The 20,827-nt window shown below is 37.0% G+C and overlaps 1 protein-coding gene across 4 annotated transcripts in view; it reads left to right on the top strand.

Moving 5' to 3' along the window:
• Positions 1-15,049, top strand: part of LOC150101430 (testis-expressed protein 47-like) — a 360,248-nt gene extending 345,199 nt beyond the window's left edge. The window contains exons 1-2 of one of the 4 annotated variants that reach the window (XM_090400897.1): positions 4,831-4,884; positions 12,517-15,049. In XM_090400897.1, coding sequence (XP_090257023.1) covers positions 4,849-4,884; positions 12,517-13,713 — 1,233 coding nt within the window. In that variant the 5' untranslated portion in view covers positions 4,831-4,848 and the 3' untranslated portion in view covers positions 13,714-15,049. Of the gene's footprint in view, positions 1-4,830; positions 4,885-7,935; positions 8,080-8,155; positions 8,391-12,516 lie in introns of those variants that run through there. The other 3 variants (XM_090400896.1, XM_090400898.1, XM_090400900.1) reach the window with 3 other exon arrangements.
• Positions 15,050-20,827: the final 5,778 nt, after the last annotated feature.

Genomic DNA, 20,827 nt, shown 5'->3' with positions numbered 1-20,827 from the left:
AAATTCGGTGCCTCAATAGCATAAAAAGACAAATTCACTTTTTGAATTCGATTAGCATCATGACGAGAGAAATCTTTACGTGGACTTTTTTCAGTTGAAAATGAGTTAGCGGATCTCATACGGTAATAGCAAGGGAGGTTTGTGCGTGTGTTTTTTTAAACTCCCTGAAACTTGGATTTTTTTTTTTTCATCCCACAAAACAAGCAAACCTGCCGGAGAACACACGTAAGAGATATAATACTGTATAGGAGGAATGTAGTAGGCTGTGGATCATGTTTTGGTCTTCCGCGATGAGTCGGAATTCTGTTGTAACAATTCCTGATTTTTTATTGGCTTGTTGAGGTTTACACAAAACGATAATTCATTGTGCTCAGTTGAATAACAATCATTCACGTTTTTTCCTTTTTTTTATGACAACATTGTAGAATATGCCTTCTTTTTCAACCATGGTATCAGTAACTGACGATCCAATTAGCATACAGCAGTTTCTCTCACTGACGGAAACGGTTTGGCCCGCTGACTGCACAAAAGTTGCTCAACTCACACATTTCTATTTTATAGCTATATTTGGTATTCAAATATTATGATCAAGAACAATTCTTAATTCGCCTCTGTTTATCTCATTTGTTCGTGACATCAGTGAGACCACATTAGTATTCAATATCACGAATGCTGTTAGCCTTAAAAGAGCCTGCAGTGTTATCGACACCTGCGATATGCGTGCCAATTTAGTGTCCCTTGTACGTGAAATTCGCCGAGCTATTTGTATTCAAGGCTGTTTTGATTTCTTCATTTGTTTTCATGCCATACAATGATATTATATAGGGCAGAACCTACTTCCGCGCTCGGTTAAACTAGCTTTGTATTTTAATCACTGATCAACTGTCTTCAAGCTTTTCCATGTTCTATTTTGAAATCTCTGTATACCAATTTGGACTTGAAGAAATATAAAAAAAAAATGTTACGAAAAAAAAATTCAGAAATGTTAATGCTATAATAATTTCCTTTGTTGAGTTCGGGTAACTTGAAATACGCATTCTGAGCCTGATGTACGGTAATAATTTTACAGTAGGGCAGATCGGGATCTCATCCAAGATGAAATGAAGAGCTTCTCCCATTTTGAGAATCTGAAGCATAAGAATAAACTGCAGAAAAAAAAAAAGTACACTTTGTTTTAAGCATATATCATTATACAGTAGATGTATATTATTGTGGGCAAACATGATTGTGTACGTACTAAAATTGGTATCTTTTATTTGAATTTCCTCTTTTAACTCCGTGTCCGCCTAGAGTACGGATCACGAAGGTTCTCTGAAAAATAATTTTAAAAAAGCGATCCAAATCAGGAAAGAGAGTTTCCCCTTTCTTTTCTCTTTCTCCATTACAATATTAGCTCGTTCATATGCAGAATGCCTCCGGGATTGGTTTCTTGAACGATTTTGAGCAACAACAACAAAAAAATTCTAATACGGATCCATTATTTCATGATCTGACTGCTGGTAACTGCAGCTCTGCCTGATTGTGTATTGTTGGGTGGATCACATTTACTGAACAAGATTGCTGGCTAATGCGGATGAGAAGTAGGAGAGAATATTCGATGAGGAATGTCTCCGGCTTATTTGTCGTCCATAATCGACACATTTTTAATGTTCATGACGCCTGCAGGAAACCGGATTTGGGAATAAACATGCTTCGACAATAAAAGACCGTCCGTTCTGGAACACTCGGCGAATGTTTGCATGCCTTGGCGTTACCAGAACGACTGTGGCAGATAAACAGTTTTACCCCCCCCTTTTTTTTTGACTTTGGTTGGTTGTTGTTTGTTGTTGATTGATGGAATGCCGCCCAAGGAAGCACTCGCTTTTCTAATGTCTGGAACCCCCCCCCCTCCCCCATTACGATGCGCAGAAGTAAATGGCAGACATTTTGAGCAATTAATTGATTCGAATACCTACAGGTTTACCCTTCCTGCCGGGCACCCTGTATATACCTTAATACAAAATATTAACATAAAAAACGTATTAATTTTGAATTAATGACACTTGTGACGAAGCAGTCTTAATGATCAATCCTTTAAAAAAAGTATGTGCAATTTATATTTCCTAATAGCAAACAGTAGATGTACGTGAACTACATGTATCCAGTTTCTCAGTTAATGATGTTTTAAGTAATTAGACAGTTTACCGAATTGGGAAAAAAAAGAATTTAGCGTTCTTATTACAAAAACTGGTATTGAAAATAATCCAGTCCACTCTTATTGCTCGCAGTCAGGCAGTAATAGACCGTAGCAAATCACTTGTTCATATGAGTGGAAGTGTTTTAATCTCATGCTAAGTTGCAGGTGAAATATCCAAGTTAATCTACCTGAAGGTCTATGGCGAACGAAGCTGGTTAATGTTGTACGTTCTGTATAGGACGTATTCACAAGTCCGGATTTAAGGTGGTTGTGACCCTTAAGCTATAATTATTGACTCTCTCTCTACTGGTTAAATTTGTGCTGAGATCTTTTGTAATGGGAGGCCCTAAGCTATTGCTTGTCTAGCTTATAAGTAAATTCTATCCTTCGTATTCATCACATGATAGACATCGCGATGAATTTAAAAATTGTTAGAATACGTATCGGTAGATGGCGCCACGTTAGTTCTTTATGAAGCTCGGTGCAATTTCTGTGTTAATTGTCTTGAGCAGTACTAACTGGGTTTTTCCATTACAATTGAGTGTACTAGTCACACCTGTGTTACCACAAAGAAATGAAGGAAGGAGATGGCGTCTACTAATGAACATTCACGGTTATCAGTAATTTCTCAGACATTCGTGATCATTTTCTATTTATGTTAACTGAAATTTAAAATATATAAAAAAAAAAAAAATTAACTTATACTTTGGATAATCATACTTCGGGGTAGGAAATTGGGTATCCATTGACATTCAAACAAATTAAATTTAATTAATAAATGAATTACATTTTATTTATTATTATTTGTATTAATCCCACGCGAAAAAGTATTAATGCTGTGTGTGTGTGTGCGCGCGCGCGCAAATGACAAATTCTATTCTCATTTCTAGTCTTCTTGCTTTCCTGATGCATAATATACGGTAAATAGCCCTCATTAAGGAAACTAGAGCGGTCTTTCGTTTCTTTCTGATGCTCGGCCGTAATAAGTTTTCGTTGAGTTTTTGCCAATGCACCAGTAGCTGACTGAAATAATTCAGACTGCGATGACTCACGGTCGAGGTAAGTGTTGTTCTCTATAGACATGATAAAGCGGTTCGTTTATTGTTCTGACGTTTGATAGACATTATCTGCATCCATTGCCCGCAGTGCTACAGGAAACAGATAACTGCATACGGCCACGTTATCGCTGTGTTCACTTAACGCTATTGTTGGAATGGGATCCGAGCCATAAAACTTAAACGACGCTAATAAACCCTCGCTTCTGCAAATAACTGCATTAGTTCTTGCAGATGCGTATGTTTTAGATTTTTCGTGATAGCTGGGAATGTTAATATTAATGCAATTCTTTATTTACGTGGCCTTGTGCGTGGAAGTCTTTGCAAGTTGAACTAAATCATTCAGAGACTATTTTTTTTTTAAACGTTAGTTGATATTGGAAAAATACTATTCAGATATTTATTATATATTTTTAAAACTTCTTGATTTCCTTTCAAATAAATACTAATGGTTTTTTTTTTCATTTGCTTAAAAAAGAAATATTAAATTACCTTCCACAGTATTACGTGTTGTAAAATTGATAATTTATTATGTTATAAAATTGGACACAATGTTAGAAAAAATTCTCTGTGATCAGCGGTAGTCTTTACTTGTCCCTTGAAGATACACTCGTGTTCAAATCCACGGAAAGAAAACTTTGTTAGACCTTTTAAAGCGAGGCTAAATAAGCGAACTTAAATAAATTAATTTCTCCTCACAATTCCAGTTTTTTTTTTCCTCGCAGAACAGATAAACAGGTTCAAGAATATGTGTAGAAGTTCCAACATCTCTCTCTCTCTCTCTCTCCCCTATTTCCAGCATGATCTCGAGATGCTACAAAAATTGCTTGTGACATTAGTGACGAAATGTGGATTTGATGGCGCTATCCTCGCAACCAGCATCCTAGATCCCTCTCAGAGGTTTTCGATGTATCTCTCCACTTTTAGGAAAAACCTGACGCTTTCAAATGGTCATTTGAACTCCTCGAACCCACATGGGGACATTCTCAGCAAACAATTGCGTCATTGGATGATGCTACGATGTAAAAATTGGATCCACTACCAATTAGGAGTAATACTTATAAACTGCATTTGAAAATATACTTTTAAATGACGGACGATTATTGTCCTTCATTGTTACTAGATGGCGCTTCTAGTCCAGTTATAGCGCAGATAGTGTAGACGCTGTTTTTAAAATTCATGCCACGTGGCGGCCATTGCAAAGCTGATTTGATAAGTCGTTCGACATTAGCATTACTGGACACTTTGAAACAAGAATGTCTTCAGCGTAAAAGAAACATTAATTTCAGTGTAATGGAAAAAAAAAAAACCCGCTTAATACGGATTGAGTCTACCATGAATGACAGCATTCCGGTGTTTCCTATTTTTGTAGCCAAACTCCTAGATTTCTCTCTGTAGGAGACATTGTTATAAATAACGTGCCAATATTTTTGATGTTTTATAACGATAATAACTCCTGATGTGTCTACAAAGCATTATAAAAATCTGTTATATTTTAAACTACTTATCGATAGATGGCGCCACAAATGCGCCGTAAACAAACATTGTTATTTATGCGATGTTTTTAGACTCGTTCGTATCACTAGTCTTGAAACTTTTCAATGTACGTTTGCAATAATGCCAACCGGTGTGAGGGTACTACAAAGACAAGAGGTAAGCAAGTCAGGTTTGTTTATAATTCGAAAATAATGATTGAATGTCCTAAACAATGCAGTTAAGTAACGATAGAGTTAGGCTATATTTGCTGAGAGATGTTGAACGTTGAACGAAATATAAGAAGTAAACGGACACCCAGCGCTGAATCGGAGTGTGCGGTATCTTTCAATTTCGCGTCTCACTGTGTTGGGAAGAATGTCATGTAGTCGTAAATGTAAAGGTATTGGGTGTTTTAGTTGAAACAAAACGTCCAACAAATACTGAATTGGCAGTATAACATCGAATAGAAGTGAAATTCCTTGTCCCATCCTGAATAATAACAACGAGGTGAGATTCTTGTTCTTACATATTAAAACTTCAGTTTGTCCAAGCGTAAGGAAATGCCCGCAGAAACCAAATGACTCGGCTAAAAAAAAAAAAAAAGTAGAGATGAGCTTCGCGATTTAGAATAGCAGAAAGACATGCAGAACAGCAGTTATGAGGGTTCGCGTGAACTTGAGTTGCACATAAATTTTCGTTGAGCCTTTGGCCGACATGTAGATGATGAAAGAAAGTTCTTCGCGAAGGTTCTTGAAGGTCGTTGCGCCCCTAATACATAAATTAAAATTCTTTTTATGTAAACTGACACCTTAAAGTGCGTGGACCTGTACGTGCCTTCAGATTGTGTTCAAAACACTCCACTGCCATCGTCCATTTAATGAAAACTCAAGATTCCAATCTTATCGTGAGCAAAAGGAGAACATAAAAAATCCCTGAGATTTTCATTTAGCGTGGAATCAATGGATGTGTACTCTTTCATTGGAGGTCGCGGTTTATTTAATGTTAGCAAACCCTCGACTAAAATAAATACGTTTTTACACTCGTTGGTAGTCATCTTTTCAACGTAAACATGATCAACTTGTGACGGTATCCATAGGAAGCCTTAGCAGTGGTTAAATAAAATTGGTAAAATGTAGGACTTCATCCATTACGTGTTAGGCACAAGGAAATGGCGTGAAATTAGCCGGTCTCAAGAATGAAGCCAAGTAGCGAAAACTGGGACAGTTATCCGGCTGATGATCATACAACTGCATATCCCAGTGGTTCTTGGGAATTATACAACAAGTTCCTGAGCTCGTCTTGCTTAAATACTTAAGATACAACAACCGTAGAAAAATCGTTTAAACTATGTTTTCTATAGAACAAAGAGAAGGAGAGGATCTTCAGTATATCACGTGCATATTGTTTCCAATATGCATGAACATCAATGGATGAATGGCTTTCTTCCCAAAGCACCAGCCAACATAATGGGTTTGATCAAATAAACGATTTATGAGCCAAAATTGGTCAATGTATGTGCCGTAATCTTTTTACGTAAGTCACATTCTTGCGATCGCCCTGAAGAAACGTAAAAGTGATTGCAACAAATAAAACGAGAGAGAGAGTGGAGTGTTCCTTCGTGTTGTAAGCTCTCTTTTATTGTGCCATCCGAGTATGGCTGGTCGAAAGGTTGAGCGAAGACGTGCTTTGGTTGCGAGAGCGCTCGTTGGAGCAATAAAGTGGGGAAACGACTTGAGTAGGTGAGCTGCACTTACGGGGGACCGATTTAACAGCAATGTCCGGCGGTTAATTGTTTTACGCCTATTTCAAAAAATTGACGACAATCCATTGGACGTCAGTCGTTCTCTATGCGCTGATTGCGTGCTAGATTTGTACACGATAGCCGGTAATTAACGAACACCAATTTGGTGGTGAAAAGAGAGAGAGAGTGTGTGTGCGCGCGCGAGGTCTTAATCCAGCTGTTGGTCGCCATCTAACACGGTTTGTGCAGCCACAAATGGATAAAAGTTCCATCGAACTTGACACACTGAACTTAACCCCCTTGTGTACGTTTTTATTCTGCCATTCAGTAAATTGATTTTTTTTTTTTTTTTTTTTTTTTTTGGCCCGTCTTCAATCCTTTCTTTGATCTACCACCGGAGTGTGCAGAGCGGGAAGGGGGGAGAAAAAAAGGGAGATTCCTACCCTAATCACGACACTCCAAAAGGAAATCCAAAGAGTCTCCCCTCCCCAGCACTCCACTTCGCAGCGAAGACATTTCACAGGCAGGGCTCACACTTGGCAGTTTCCAATGATCACGTACTTCACCAAGGCCAGAGCGCGGGACAAAGCACATGCTCACGAGCCACCTTACACGAACATCTGCTTGCACTTTCCCACGCCTCTCTCGGCGCCACCGCTCTGCACTCCTCGAAGCAGTAAAGCGGAGCTCTCTCTCTCTCTCGGGGAGGATCACGTGACCCGTCCCTGGCGCAAACAAATCTTTTAGGCGCACGTGTTCGTAGCAGAACTCGGCGGTGAAATCGAGGGGATCGGGGACTGAAAGAATGGCGTTCCTCAGCTTCTTTTCCACCGCTGGGGGCTCGACGGATTGCACACAATGAGCACGGGGTTCCGAACTAATTTCTAAGGAAAGAATAAGGTCAGGTGGGAAGCGGTGAATTGCGGAAGAAATTCAAGAATTTCAGACATCCGTGCGCATTCATTTTGACAACGCCATATTCAAAAATATAATAGAAAAATAAATAATTATTATTAACAGTCGTGTTTTTCCCTGAGTAGCATTAATATCGGAAAGAGAGACTTCCATAAGCCTCGCTGGTCAATATTCATTGGCTATTGGAAAGTTAGGTATTTATATACTTGCGTTTGAAGACCCTTTACTATACTCACATTCAGTTTTAGCGCGTTTGACCTATTATTATTAAGACCACTCAATATGCTCATTTAATAATAGTTATGATAACTGTTCATTTGTCTCTCAGTTGCGTTCCATCCACACTCCCTAGTCTTCCAACTTCAGTTTGCATCTCCTGATTTTTCTAGTAAAAACCTTCAATATGTATTCAGTCCTTGTTCTCCCTCTCTCTCACCAATCTCGTGTTGAACGAGACTTTGCTGATTCACGCGAGGTCATGTGCTACAGCTGTAATAAGCTTTCGACTGCTTCTCTGGGATTGGTCCGTTCTGGTAGCGCTCCTCCCACAAAGGTGTACGTCATGTTTGTTATCGCTGTGCCGAGAACCTAGAAAAGTTGGGCCAGTGGGGTAGTAGCCAGCACACCCGTGGTGAACAGGCGTAAGGTTCTAGTGCTCAGTGGCAATGTCTACGGTCGTATTGACGGGTTACTTTGATACGGATGGATTTGGGAAGGTAAGTGTGTGATGCGTATTTTCATCAGAAATCTCTTATTGCCATGGTGCTTCCAAAATTGCAATCTCCGTTTTTATCGCACCCTTCTGGCGCTAACAACCCCAATCTAGGTCAGCCGATAGTCTGAGTGGTGGTTTATCTTACCCGGCTGGCAACAAGTGGGTGGCGGATGCACTCCAAGTGTGGCTTCAAGACGTCGCAGGCCGAAATGTGAAGTTATTTGTCAACGATGCACTTTTTTTTTCCTGCAAAAGTGGAATCCGAATATTCGTTGGGATGGGTGCAACGTCGTACAGTTTCGTTGATCCCAAGTGTGTGGTGCTACTTCAACTAAACCTTTCGCTTTTAATTGCATTTTACATTGTTCAAACTAAAATTTATTATTGATTTAAAATAACCGTTGACCTTGAATGCATCCTGTATATGTTTTTAGTTGCAAAAAAAAAAAAAAATCTCTTTGCAGATCGGGACCATTTTGTCAAATGCAGATTATCAAATTTAAAAATGTGTTTAATTATTTATGTTGTATATTGAGAAGTATTACGCGAGTGATTGCTTATTCAAATTTTTGTTTTATTTTTTTCGCGTATTTTTATTTTGAAAATGTATTTTCGTCAAGAACTCGCATAGCATAGTTGGGGCGAGTTTTCATTCCAAGATTTTTTTACATCCAAAGAAATTCAGATAACATTCATGTAGTCACTAAGCCGTATTCAAATCCTTTATTATTATTTTAGACTTGAGCTTTCCTGACTTGTAAACTTTTAAACTTTCTTTTAGATTTTACCTTTCCTTTCTTACAAGACTCGTAGCAACTGCTTTTTGTAAGTTTTAACTGAAATAGTGTTCAAAATGAGATTGCTTGAATTATTTGAATTGGTGTTACCGCATTTATCGTAGTTTGAGCTTAATATATTGAGCATTGACAAATCGCTGCTGTATCAAGTTTGTTGTTGTAGTTTTAATTGACATTTATTACTGTTTGAACAAAGTTGGACAAGCGAGAACAGCATTAGAATTAATATAAGCGGGATGAGTGCAGTCTTTCCTTTGGAACTTGGCCAATGCAAAGAAAGTTCGCCTATTTGGAGACCCCCCCACACACACACAGTTTGGTAATCTCCGCATTTTGTTAGGAAACTATTCCTGCCGATGGAATCGTAGATTTTGATAAACTTGCATTTAGTTGTGCACATTTGTTTTGAGTGATTTTTTTTTTTTTAATTCCATAACTGGACGATATTCGACCGAAAGTAACTTGAGCAGAACACCCTTTCATTGAAATCAGAATACGAGAGTCGTATGGTACGAAGATGGCATTTGAGATGTACACAGCGGACGTCAGTTAGGCTTTTCAACGATCATTACTTTGCGACGTGACTCATGCATCGTGTTGCAGGAAAAAGAACACGCAGCAATATGTGAATGACGCCGGTACCTGCCACATAGTAAGAACAGGTGCTCGTGGGTGTTGGCTAATAAACACCGGCCTTCACTCGGCCACGTACAGGAAAGAAAATATCACTAGGAAAAGAAAGGGATTGGAATTGGCAGAGCAAAAGGATTGCCTTTAATTTATAGCGATTAGCCATGAGGAGCACTGTATATCCTCCAAAAAATAATAAAAACTCGAAATTATGACAGTGAATCTCGTGAATTTAATTTTTCTTCCTGATCTGCGGTATATGTCAAAAATAAAAAAAGCGCGCAACATCTGATTAATATTTATATTGTTATTACATGATTCCACCATATTTTTGCTGCTATTTTTATGATATACAGTTGTGTATTAATACATTAATTCGTCGGTGGTTGTTGGATAACACCCACCGATTAACGTACCTGAACTCCTCAAGCAAATTGGATGTGTAAAATTTATTGCAGCTTGTATTTCGAATAATGGATGCGATCTGTACTTAAATACAGATCGCATCCATTATTCAAAATATTTCCTGGGAAACTATGAAGTTCGTTTTAGTTCATGCAGATGACATGCTTTACGATTACATATTCAATAATTAAATTTACGACAAATCAGACTTATTAGTGTGAAACGAATTGATTCTTTTGTTAAAGAAAATAATAAAAATTAACTTGTTTTGAGTATCAGAAGTCGATTTTTAAACAAACCATTTCAGCGATTAGCTGAATTCACCAGAGTAATGGCGTTTGGTTTTCGGAATAACAGAAGCGCCCTCTCAGAGATAGCTTTGCAAAATATGAAAAATCCTGTAAAAATAATATTGCGATCAATTTGGTGTGTGTTTTAATGTTCACATCTGCTGTTAAAATAAAAGTACATTGGTATTAGAAAATATCACGCATTTTATAAGAATTTTAAAGGCCTGTGAGAAATGTATATTTTAATTAAAAAAAAGAAATAAAATAAATGATCAATTTTCAACTATTTAGTTTTGCTCAATAAGAAGTGCGATCTGATTAATGTAATAACTTGTAAATTGAACTTTGATTTATCCAAACACGTTTTGTTTCCGATAGTAATGTTTATTTATAAACTAATTGCACCAACTTTTCTAGAATTTTCATGATATTATCTACTAGAAAGAAGAATTCTTTTCTCGGTGGGAAAGCCGCATGTTGCCTCCTTTCACTGATGACGTTCAGTGTCTTATAGGAGAAAGGGGGAAGAGTTACATACTGCTACAATGACAACTTTTCAGTTTCTTTTGTTGTTGGAAAGTTGATTTTTCCTTTAAAAAATTCTTTAATGTGCATAACTAATCTATATAAACTATACATTGGAATGTCAAAACTAAAATCTGTTGCCTTATAGCGCCAAAATACTTGGAGAAAGATTGGTGCTTCCTACCTCGAAAATATTTTAACTATACTTTCCTTTTTGTTAAATTTCATAAATGTTTATATATAAATTTAAATTAAAAACTTGTTATTTAACCTTTGAATAACACTAACGTATTATTCAGAGGTTTTTCCGGTCGATGAATGATGAAAATTAACAATTTGTCAGCCAGTGAAACTATTAATGCAAAAAGGCCATTTAGCTACGGTATGTATTACAGTGCTTAATAATACAGTAATCAACTCATGTTGTTGAGCGCTTTCGAAGTTATAGAAAATTGCTCAATAAACATGAGTTGACTTCGCTATAAACTAACCCCTCGTCACTCTTTTCTTTTAATTTTTTTTTCCCTTTTTCCTGCCTTTGTTTGGCCCTGTTTCATCAGTGTTCGGTTAAATATATTTAAGACTAAGTAAGAACCAAAAAAAATTACACATAAAAATTAGTATTTCAGTTATTTTGTTACTTACACTTGAATTTTTCAAGTACGTCATTTAAAATATTAGTAGTAACTCAGGTAATACTATCTGTGCGTCTCTTGAGGATGAGTATTAGCAAATGATTTATATCAGGGCACGATTTCCCAAACCTTAATATTCTTAACACAGTTTTGAAGTTAATGTGCATAAATAGAATTATTATTACCTGACACTTCCAAGGGCTTATTGCTTTGAGGACACACTTTACACCCACCTACTACATAACTTAATCCTCCATCATCATAGTATTTTTGTCTTTTAATTGGGGGGGGGGGGTTCTCTGCCGAATTTTTTGTGTGTGATGGATGGGGAAAAAATCCATGTTTGATTCTCGGCGTGACAAATCAAATTGAGTACTCGCTGGTAAAATGACACTTAAGGTAACATATGCATTTATTACTTAATTTATATACACTTTAGTTTGTGAATTAATGTGTCAGATTAAACCGAAATAGCTGTTTATATCCCTTAAATTAACTAGTCTCCGAGTTGTGTCAATAATTAATATGCGTAGCTATGAAAAAACATGAATTAGTTCTTGGCGTATTATTTTTTAACGATAAGATGCTAAATTTGTTGTAGGTAATTACGCATCGTAAATCTCTATTACAAAATGACTGCTTTCATCGGCTGATTTGGGGAAGACTTGTAAGGATGTGTTTCAACTAAGCACCAGTTAGCTGATCACATACAGAGATGCCTTTTTTTGTCACATGACTTTTATTGGATACAGGCACGGATTAAAAATACCGTTTTCTGATTTCTTTTTGCGAGTGATATTTACCACTTTTCGCGTATATTTCGTCGTGTAAGAGAAACTCATCGCAGTTGAGAAATGAGTTTGTCAAATGTAATAATAATCCTGTGTTCAGCACGCATTTATGCGGAACGCATAAAAATATGGGATATCCGGGAAAAAAATAAGTATTAAGAAAACTGATATATTAAAGTATAAAATAGTAGGTTGATTACAAATGAATTTGATTCGCGCTCACTGCTTGTGATTTTAACTTTACTCGTTCAATTATTGTGTATGCAGACTTCAGAATTTTATGCTAGCAACTAATCACTGCTTATAATATTTAGCGCTAAGATTTTAGACCACTCAATGTGTTACATTTTTGTCTTTCTTTTCAGTCCATCTCTTCGACGCACAAAGGTCTTTTCCCGCCGGACAGGAAGGCCGTAGGATCATCGGTGATTCCCATCGGACAGCGGCGGAATTCCGTCAGCACTACAATGTTGACTTCGAGCCCACCATCCCCTAAGTCGTGTCTCCATCACCAGTCTGTAAGAGGATCGGCGATCCCCGCACTTTCCACGATGCCATCTTTGGGTTCTCTGTCTCCTGGTGGAAGGGAACAGCATCGGAAATTGGACAGGAGCATGAGCGAGCCCGTTGACAAGAACAACAACAACACCAGTAGTAGCAATAACAATAATAGCAATAACAACATGAACGCCCAGCCTAGACCCAACCAGCTGAACTCCAGTCGGTACAAGACAGAGCTTTGTCGACCGTTCGAAGAAAACGGCTCCTGCAAGTATGGTGAGAAGTGCCAATTCGCGCATGGGATCCAAGAATTACGCACACTGGCCAGACATCCCAAATACAAGACGGAATTATGCCGCACCTTCCATAGCACGGGATTCTGCCCTTACGGTCCGCGCTGTCATTTCATCCACAACAGCGAAGAATCCAGGAAAAGTCTGATTAGTAGCCTAGCACAGCTGAAAGTCTACAGCAACGAGAACGCGACCCCCAACAGGACCTCCGCTCCTACCCCTGCAACTCCTCGACCAAAAGCACTGTCCATCGGCAGTTTCAGCTTGGGCTCTGCTGGCGATCTTTCACCTCCGTCCAGCTTAAGTGGAAGCCCCACTTCCCTGAACAGTTTTTTTGCCGACGATCCATTTCCTAACTATTCGCCAAATCCACAAACTCCAAATTCAAACATCACCAAGATATTGGCTTTCGCTCCAGAATTTTCCACGGTCATGCAGCCATATAAGCAGCCTATCCATGGCCTTCCAACATTTGGGGGTTCCCAGCCAAGCCTGAATCCCATGGGGATAAATGGACAGGACATTCCAGTTACTAACGAGCTGTATGTGGATAGCAATGTTGGCTTCTTCACCGTCGCTGGAATAGATGCCTCTCCTCCTTCTCCCGTGGAATCCTTGGTGGGGTCACCTGAACTCGAGTGCCTTAAAGTGGGAAGAAATACTACTACTCCTTCAGCTGTACCTATATCCTGCAATCTAGAAGCCAGCAAAGGTTTACCCCGCCTTCCTATCTTCAGTAGCCTGTCCACCAGAGATGACTATGATTAAAATCATTTCAACCAATCGCCAAATGGGCCTTAAATATTGACTTTTTTTATAATTGTCTTAACTTCTAAGTAGAAGTCAAGGCTTTAAAAAAAAATCAGAAACGCTCAATATATATATAAATATATATAGATATATTATTGATAGCCAGGGACCATGCATTATATATATACACTACATGTCCAGTTCCATTTTTGTAATGCTTTTAATCATTGCAGGCCATAGTTTTGTTTGTTCCCTTTGTAAACTATGTACAATTAACGATATAGTATGTCTCGCTAGCTATTTATAAAAACTCGGTTATTGCCAGTGTGCAAGTCAGTTTAATATGCTGATTTGCGTTTAGGCTTTCATATATTTATTTCAATTGCATTGTAAACTAGTTCATTAAGCGCCTGAATTGGAAATCAGACAAAGACCACAAGATGTGGTAAGAATGTGGAGGTGTACGCCTTGATTAGTATCCAGTACATACGACTCAAGTGGTACCTCCCTTTACTAGTATTTTGCACTGGAGAGCCTGCTACATGAGGCCTTATTATAGGCCTAAAAATGAAGATATTAATTCATCAGTGCCGGAGAAGAAGTAGTAAAAAAAAAAAAAAAAAGATGAGACGAAGGGTCAAAAGTTAACCCTATTGAGTCAACTCTAGCAGCACTGTCCAGTTGTCTAGCCATACTTAGAGTAGCAGGACCATCTGTCATATATTTAAATAACTTATTTATTTTAAACTATGCCGTAAGTGAATAAAGATGTCTAAATGCTCATATTTAACATTGACGTGGTATGTGAACATAGCTTATTTTAATAAATTATAGTGTGTGTGTGAGTGCGTGAATGAGAGGCCACCAAAGACGAAAAAGGTATTCGGGCTAGCAAGGAAAAGAGAAAAAAAAAATAGGAGTTTGTCACAAATGGGGATGATGTTTAGTGCCTATCTTATTACTGTGGTGTATTCAAAATTGTTAACCACTAGATAATAAAAAAAAAAATGTGATTTATTAATTTCTTTTTCCGTTTTATATTTCTGCCAATTTGGCAGTAAGATATATATAGATATATATCATGGTGCCTTATCGTGTTTCCATATTAGTGGGACCACATCTTATCCCTTTATTTTTTTATTATTATTGTACATTATAGTCATTGTTAAATAAATAAATAAAACCAGAAGGAAGATAGACCACATTCCTTAGTGATGAAATGTATGTTTGCCCGTATACGATATTGTTTGCTGTGCACAGTGTGCATAAAAGTATGCTAAAAATCAAGGGCATCTTTGTATTCAAACAAGATGTTTTGAAAAACTGAAAATACAGTATATTTGCTGTTTTAAAATTTGTTGTCCTTGTTGTTATTAGAACCCAATCCTCTACTCACACAATAATCCAAAATTCTACATACTTTGAGTTGCTTTCTCATTTTATTATTTTTATTTTCGAAAAATAATTTAAGTTACACGTTTATATACAAATTTCTAGACTTAAACCACATACTGAATCCATTTTTGTAAATAACAAAAAAAAAAAAAAAACATTAAAAATCATTTTTAAGTGTTGTAAATGCTGGACTACAGGTAGGTATGTTTTTTTGGTAAATATTTTAAACGTCTATTGGTGATTTTAAAAAAAAAAACATCTGATTTTGTATCTTCTTTAGAAGACTGATTTTTTTTATGCATTCGTTCGAGTATGATGTCATGTCTCGTGTGATGCGTTTGGGGAAAAAGAAAAACACCTGTTTTATCGCTACTTCCAGAACAAGTGTGGCGTTCTGCTGCTGCTGTTTCCAACATTTCCTCACCAACAGTGCTTTTCATGGTAGACGCCTCTTACTGTAGTTTCCATCACTGCGCATGACTGTTAGAAGCCAACGGGCTTTTCTTCCCCGACTCTCAACTGCGCATACTCAAAAAGCAAACGCAGAGAGATAGCGTTGTATTTTATGATTAAATTTGAAATTTCCATGTTTAATGATATGGATTTTTGAAGTTGTATATAAATATATAAATATATTTATTACAAATTCAACGTATTTTTGAAACAGAAGGGGGGGGGGATTGCAATTTGAAACCTTTTTTCCTGAATGTGTATGCACAATGTTTTGCATTGATGGTCACATGATTGAAATTGATATTTTTGTTTGTTCCGCACGGTCAACTAGAACACACACCGTATGAAAATAGTATGCCATCCTTGATCGAAATAGGATTAGTAGTATATTCGGTCATCGGAGGCTAATGGCATACTTAATAGGGCACTGACAATATGCATGCTCTTAAATGGTCGGGGGGGGGGACTAGGTTTTTGCTTATCGGGCTACGTAAAAAATAAATTGCGATAATAAATGGCAGTTTCTGTAGTTACCATGGAGGGAAAAAGATAAGTGATAGAAGTCGACTTTATTGAATTCTATGATGCCTAAATCTGCTAATATTACAAGTAAAGTTTGATTTTTATACAGTAATCGTTCGTGTTGGTTTGTCCCCATGATAAAAAAAAATGTAATGTGATATTGTTTTTAAAAATTATTTGGTTTTCTTAATAAAAATAGCTTGAATTATACAATTGAAGTGTGGCATCGCAGTTGTCCGTGGGATTATTTCGTTCAGCTAGACATTAACAACAAGAAAAAAGTGCTAAAAGAAAGAAATAACCAAATATTTCTAACTCTGATATCTGAAATAAAATTCAGAAAATACTCCATGAAATACTTTTGCGAATATTGATTCTTGCATGAACTCATGTACCGAATCCAGAACAAAATGATCGTGTGGTTACATGTTTTCTTTATAAATAGATCGCACACTGAAACAGTTTATACAAAAATACGCCAGATAAAGAAAAAAAAAAAACTTATATTTAAATTTTTCTACGACAAAAAATTGTTTCAAAACTTTATTAAGCCTGTTGTGTGATCAAAGCATTTTTAAATAAAATTAAAAAATTGTATTTTCCTGGAACAGTAGAATAAGGCACATCCTTTTCTTTGATTTAATTTGGTAGGTATTACAACGCTGAACAACAACCAAAAAAAAAAAAAAAAAAGATTTACTAAATCAGTACGATCCATCACTACTCGAATATTATTTTTGTACACTGGGTGCGAGAGTTTTTGTAATCGCCCCTGTGAAGTATTGTCGGTGAAAGGATGATTAAGAGTATATTTCAGGTCAAACCATCCAGTGGGTGTTCCAGAAATGCGATTTATTATTTGTTGGAAGAAGGGAGGGGGTAAAATTGTACAAGACAATTTCCGCCTGTTGCTTTTGAAGATGACCATACTTTCAGACGTCATCATGCTCATTTTCTTTAGAAAATAGTTCCTCCGAAGTTCACCAACGGACCAGCCTAAACCTACTGCTGCGTGCCACCTGATATACAGCAAAACTGACGTCACCATCCCACTGCTTCTCTCACATTTCACTTGACACGTGTTCCTGTTGCGCAACTACGGCCAAGTTAATGGCAGTTTGTAAATTGTAAATAATAGGTGGCGCTGTCGTATCGGAAGCTTGTGTTACCTAGAGCTCATATTTAATTTTTTTTTTCAATATTCATACATCAGAAATTAATTGTGACATTAAATAAATTAAATAAATATGGAAACTAAGAAATTTCAACTGGGCTGCACTTCCTTGACACAACGATGACGTCAATGTCACCCCGAAGCCACAAATCAATTTCGAAACCACCTATAACTCTCCAAGTAATTGGCGACCTTGTTGTGTTCACTCTGGTCCTTGTATTGGATAAAAAGATTCGTTAATAACATCCTTTTTTGCCCGGTGCGTTTTAGTTTGCTTCCTAACTAACGAGTGTCCCTACATTAATTGCATTACAGTGGCTGGTGCAAGGCATGGCGCATCCCATTGTCTTATATGAGGGGTGCAGAGGGAGTTTTCTGAGAGGAGGGAAAGATTTCACTCACTCCGCGTGTTAGTTTTGCGTTACGCCCAACTTCATAGGGTGGGTAAACAAGCATGGTGTCAGTCGGCCCTAACCTTGAAGTGTCTTGGCGAAATCTATAGGTTTATAGAATTGCTTAAGGCCATACGACCTTGAAGTCGGAACCTGATTTGGTTCTTTCTCGCGAACAGGTGTGTCTAGTTTTTATTTTCATTATTTTTTTTTATTATTTGATACATGGTTGTTAGCAGTGTTAATTATATCGTGGAGGAGTTAAAGTGTATATTTGAGATTGTTCTTTTTGTGGTTACTGATCGCCTAACAACAATTGAACTCGCTGTTGGATCTAATACCACACCGTGCTGTTGAGAGTCAGTTGACAATAGAGCGTAACTCTGTCGAAAGTGTTTTGCATTTCTACCCCCCCCCCCCCACCTTCCATAAATTAAAGAACCTGCTACGATGGCGATGTGAATCCAGTTTTACTTGAACGTATCATATTCTTAACTGCAGTGGAAATAAGAAACAAGTTTTGGACGGATATTGACCCCTTTCCGACAAGAATTAGCATTAATAGGGTACTTAATTTGGCAGTATAGACAGATATTTAAATTAACAAAACATCAAGGACATTCAAGTGTACGGGCAACAATGTTCTGCGTATGCTCCCGAAACAATCATGATGATGGAAACTGTTCCTAGCTTCACGTAAAAAAAAGAAAAGTTATGGGTTGAGAAAGGCGTTAGGAATTCCGATCCAAAACACAGTGATAGAGTCAAGTTGTACATGTGTTTATCAACAAGGTATGTTATTCATTGGTGATGCAATTGTTGCAATATTTTGTTAGTCAGCGCTTCTAGTACGTGCTTGATGGGACTCGCTCTTTCCTAAACGGACACGCACAGGATATGGATTAGAGAATGGATGCATTCTTCAATGATCACGCGATTTGCTGTACTATACATTTTTTTTTTTTTTTAAGGGCGATTTGCTGCCAGTCTTTACGTTTTGGGACTGGAAAAAAAATTCGCTTCGATGTAGGTTACGGTGACCATCGTCAATTATAGACCTAATTGGGCTGCATCCCATTCACGAGTATCTTCGTTATTTCTCGGTTTTGGCACCCTATAAAGCAAAAAAAAAAAAAAAAGCTCCTGAATGTTTTAATACTTTTTCCTCATTGACTGAAAAACCAGTTCTTCGTACTTTCACTTCCACGTGGCATTAAGGGCACAAATGAAACCGGCTGGATCACATGATCTGACGACAGTCCACTCCCCTCACCCGTTTTTTTTTTTTTTTTTTTTTTTTTTTTTTTTTTTTTTTTTCTGGTTGTATAAACCATTAAATGAAAACAAGTTTTATTAGAAAACGCATCCTCTCTCTCTCTCTCTCTCTCTCTCTCTCTCCAAGTGAAAGAGATCTTGCAAATCTTTTGGGATTAACTTGCTCATCGTTTAGAAAAAGTTTTATCGCTTTTAATTGGGATAAAAATGGAGTAGGCGACATTCTGCTGATGAATGAAAGATTAGCCAAAAAAAAATAATAATTATGAGTAACTGAACGCTATCTATGTCGTCTAAATTACACTGCCTTGTGGCTAATATACTAGTTCATTAACGTGTTTGCCTTTTTTTTTTTTTAAACTTGTAGCAGGTGAAATAACTCTTATGTAACAGCGGCTACAATTTAAAATATCTGTACGAACAAATGCTTTTAAGAGAATCACGTTTTATTCTTCCAGATGACTCAAGATTTATTCAAGTATTGTTATGCATTAAAGAATTTCTTAATTAAAAAAAACAATTGAAATTGTATGTTATCTCGTTAACAGTGATATGCATTCTTCGACTGGAACGTATGGCATGTACGTATGGTCTGAACAGTACATGTTGCTTGTACTTTTAAAACAACACATGAGATCAACAATGCATTTTTTTTTTTTTTTTTTGCTGTTTTGTTAAGCGACTGATGTGAGATCTAATTATTGTTTAAAAGTACCAGTGCATAATTATATGTTACTAGGCCCTGGAAAACATGCGTGAAATTTGTATGCAATTCAGCCGAACAAAAACTGAATCATGATTCAAATTCCACCCACGTTTTTAATGGTCTTTTCACATCGAATTAATGTAAATTATTACTTTTTTTTTATTAATACATTTGCGTTTGTTATATTTTACCTTACGACATTTATCCAGTTTCTTTGTATCGTATTCTCTTCTACAAGAGTCCAACAGCTTGCACGATCTCTCCTAGAAATAAGGACACTATAGGAAGGGGAGGCATTGACGACTCGGTAGTTACTTGGATTCTTTCTTACATCCCATCTTAGACGTGTTGGTTCAGCAGGAGTGACAAGGCAATCCCCGAAACAGAGAAGGGGTCATCACAAAGGAAACCCAAACGGGACTTTTGTTCGGGTCAAGGTCAATAGTGGCGGACTTAAAGCTCGCAATGGTGGGTCAGTTATTCAAAAAAAAAAAAAAAAAGGTGTGGGGGGGGGGACTTTCCCTCCTCCTGTTGACCTTTCATTGAATCAAGCCCGAATGTACTGATTGGACGTGACCTTTGACACAGAATTGGGAATGTCCTGTCGATTTATTTTGTTGTTTATAAGTTCATAGCGTTAAACTTTTGGGGACTTTTTTTTTTTTTGTTTTTGTTTTTGAGGGAGAGCTTCAAATAGTCAACTGAGTTTATAAAATCAGAGTTCATTGGTCCACGCTCTCAAATTTTAGGGTTATATTTTAATGCACATTTAAACTAATAAGAAAAAAAAAATACTTTTAAATAATTTGAAAGTGCATTGCCATTTCAATAATTTAATTTTTTTTTTTTTTCCTGTCTTAGCGGGAAGTATCCTATTTGAGTTCACGTCGGTCCAAACCAGTATTTTTGCTATAAGCCATTGCATGTTCAAATCCCATTAAGTCTTTGACATACTATTTGTGCTGTTTGTCGGTAACAAAATTGATTTCAGTGTTTGTCTCATGCAATTTTATCTTTGCTTATCTCAAGCTATAAGAAGAGGAGAAATGGGGATATTAATATTATATATAAAACGATCCAAACCGGTAATTTATGAACAAAGATAAAAATCATGCATGCATAAATTTCAATTTGAAACGTTAAAAAGGGCCGATTTCTCGTTCATAATAATTAAAACTGTCAAAGTAAAAGAAAAAAAATACTTCTGACTATTTC

Source organism: Typopeltis vanoorti, chromosome 11 (assembly GCF_054136105.1).
Source record: "Typopeltis vanoorti isolate ZY-2024b chromosome 11, IOZ_Tvanoo_1.0, whole genome shotgun sequence".
In the NCBI taxonomy this organism is placed as follows: domain Eukaryota; kingdom Metazoa; phylum Arthropoda; class Arachnida; order Uropygi; family Thelyphonidae; genus Typopeltis; species Typopeltis vanoorti.
The sequence above is the reverse complement of the archived record's forward strand: the minus strand, read 5'-3'. Positions and strand labels throughout refer to the sequence as shown.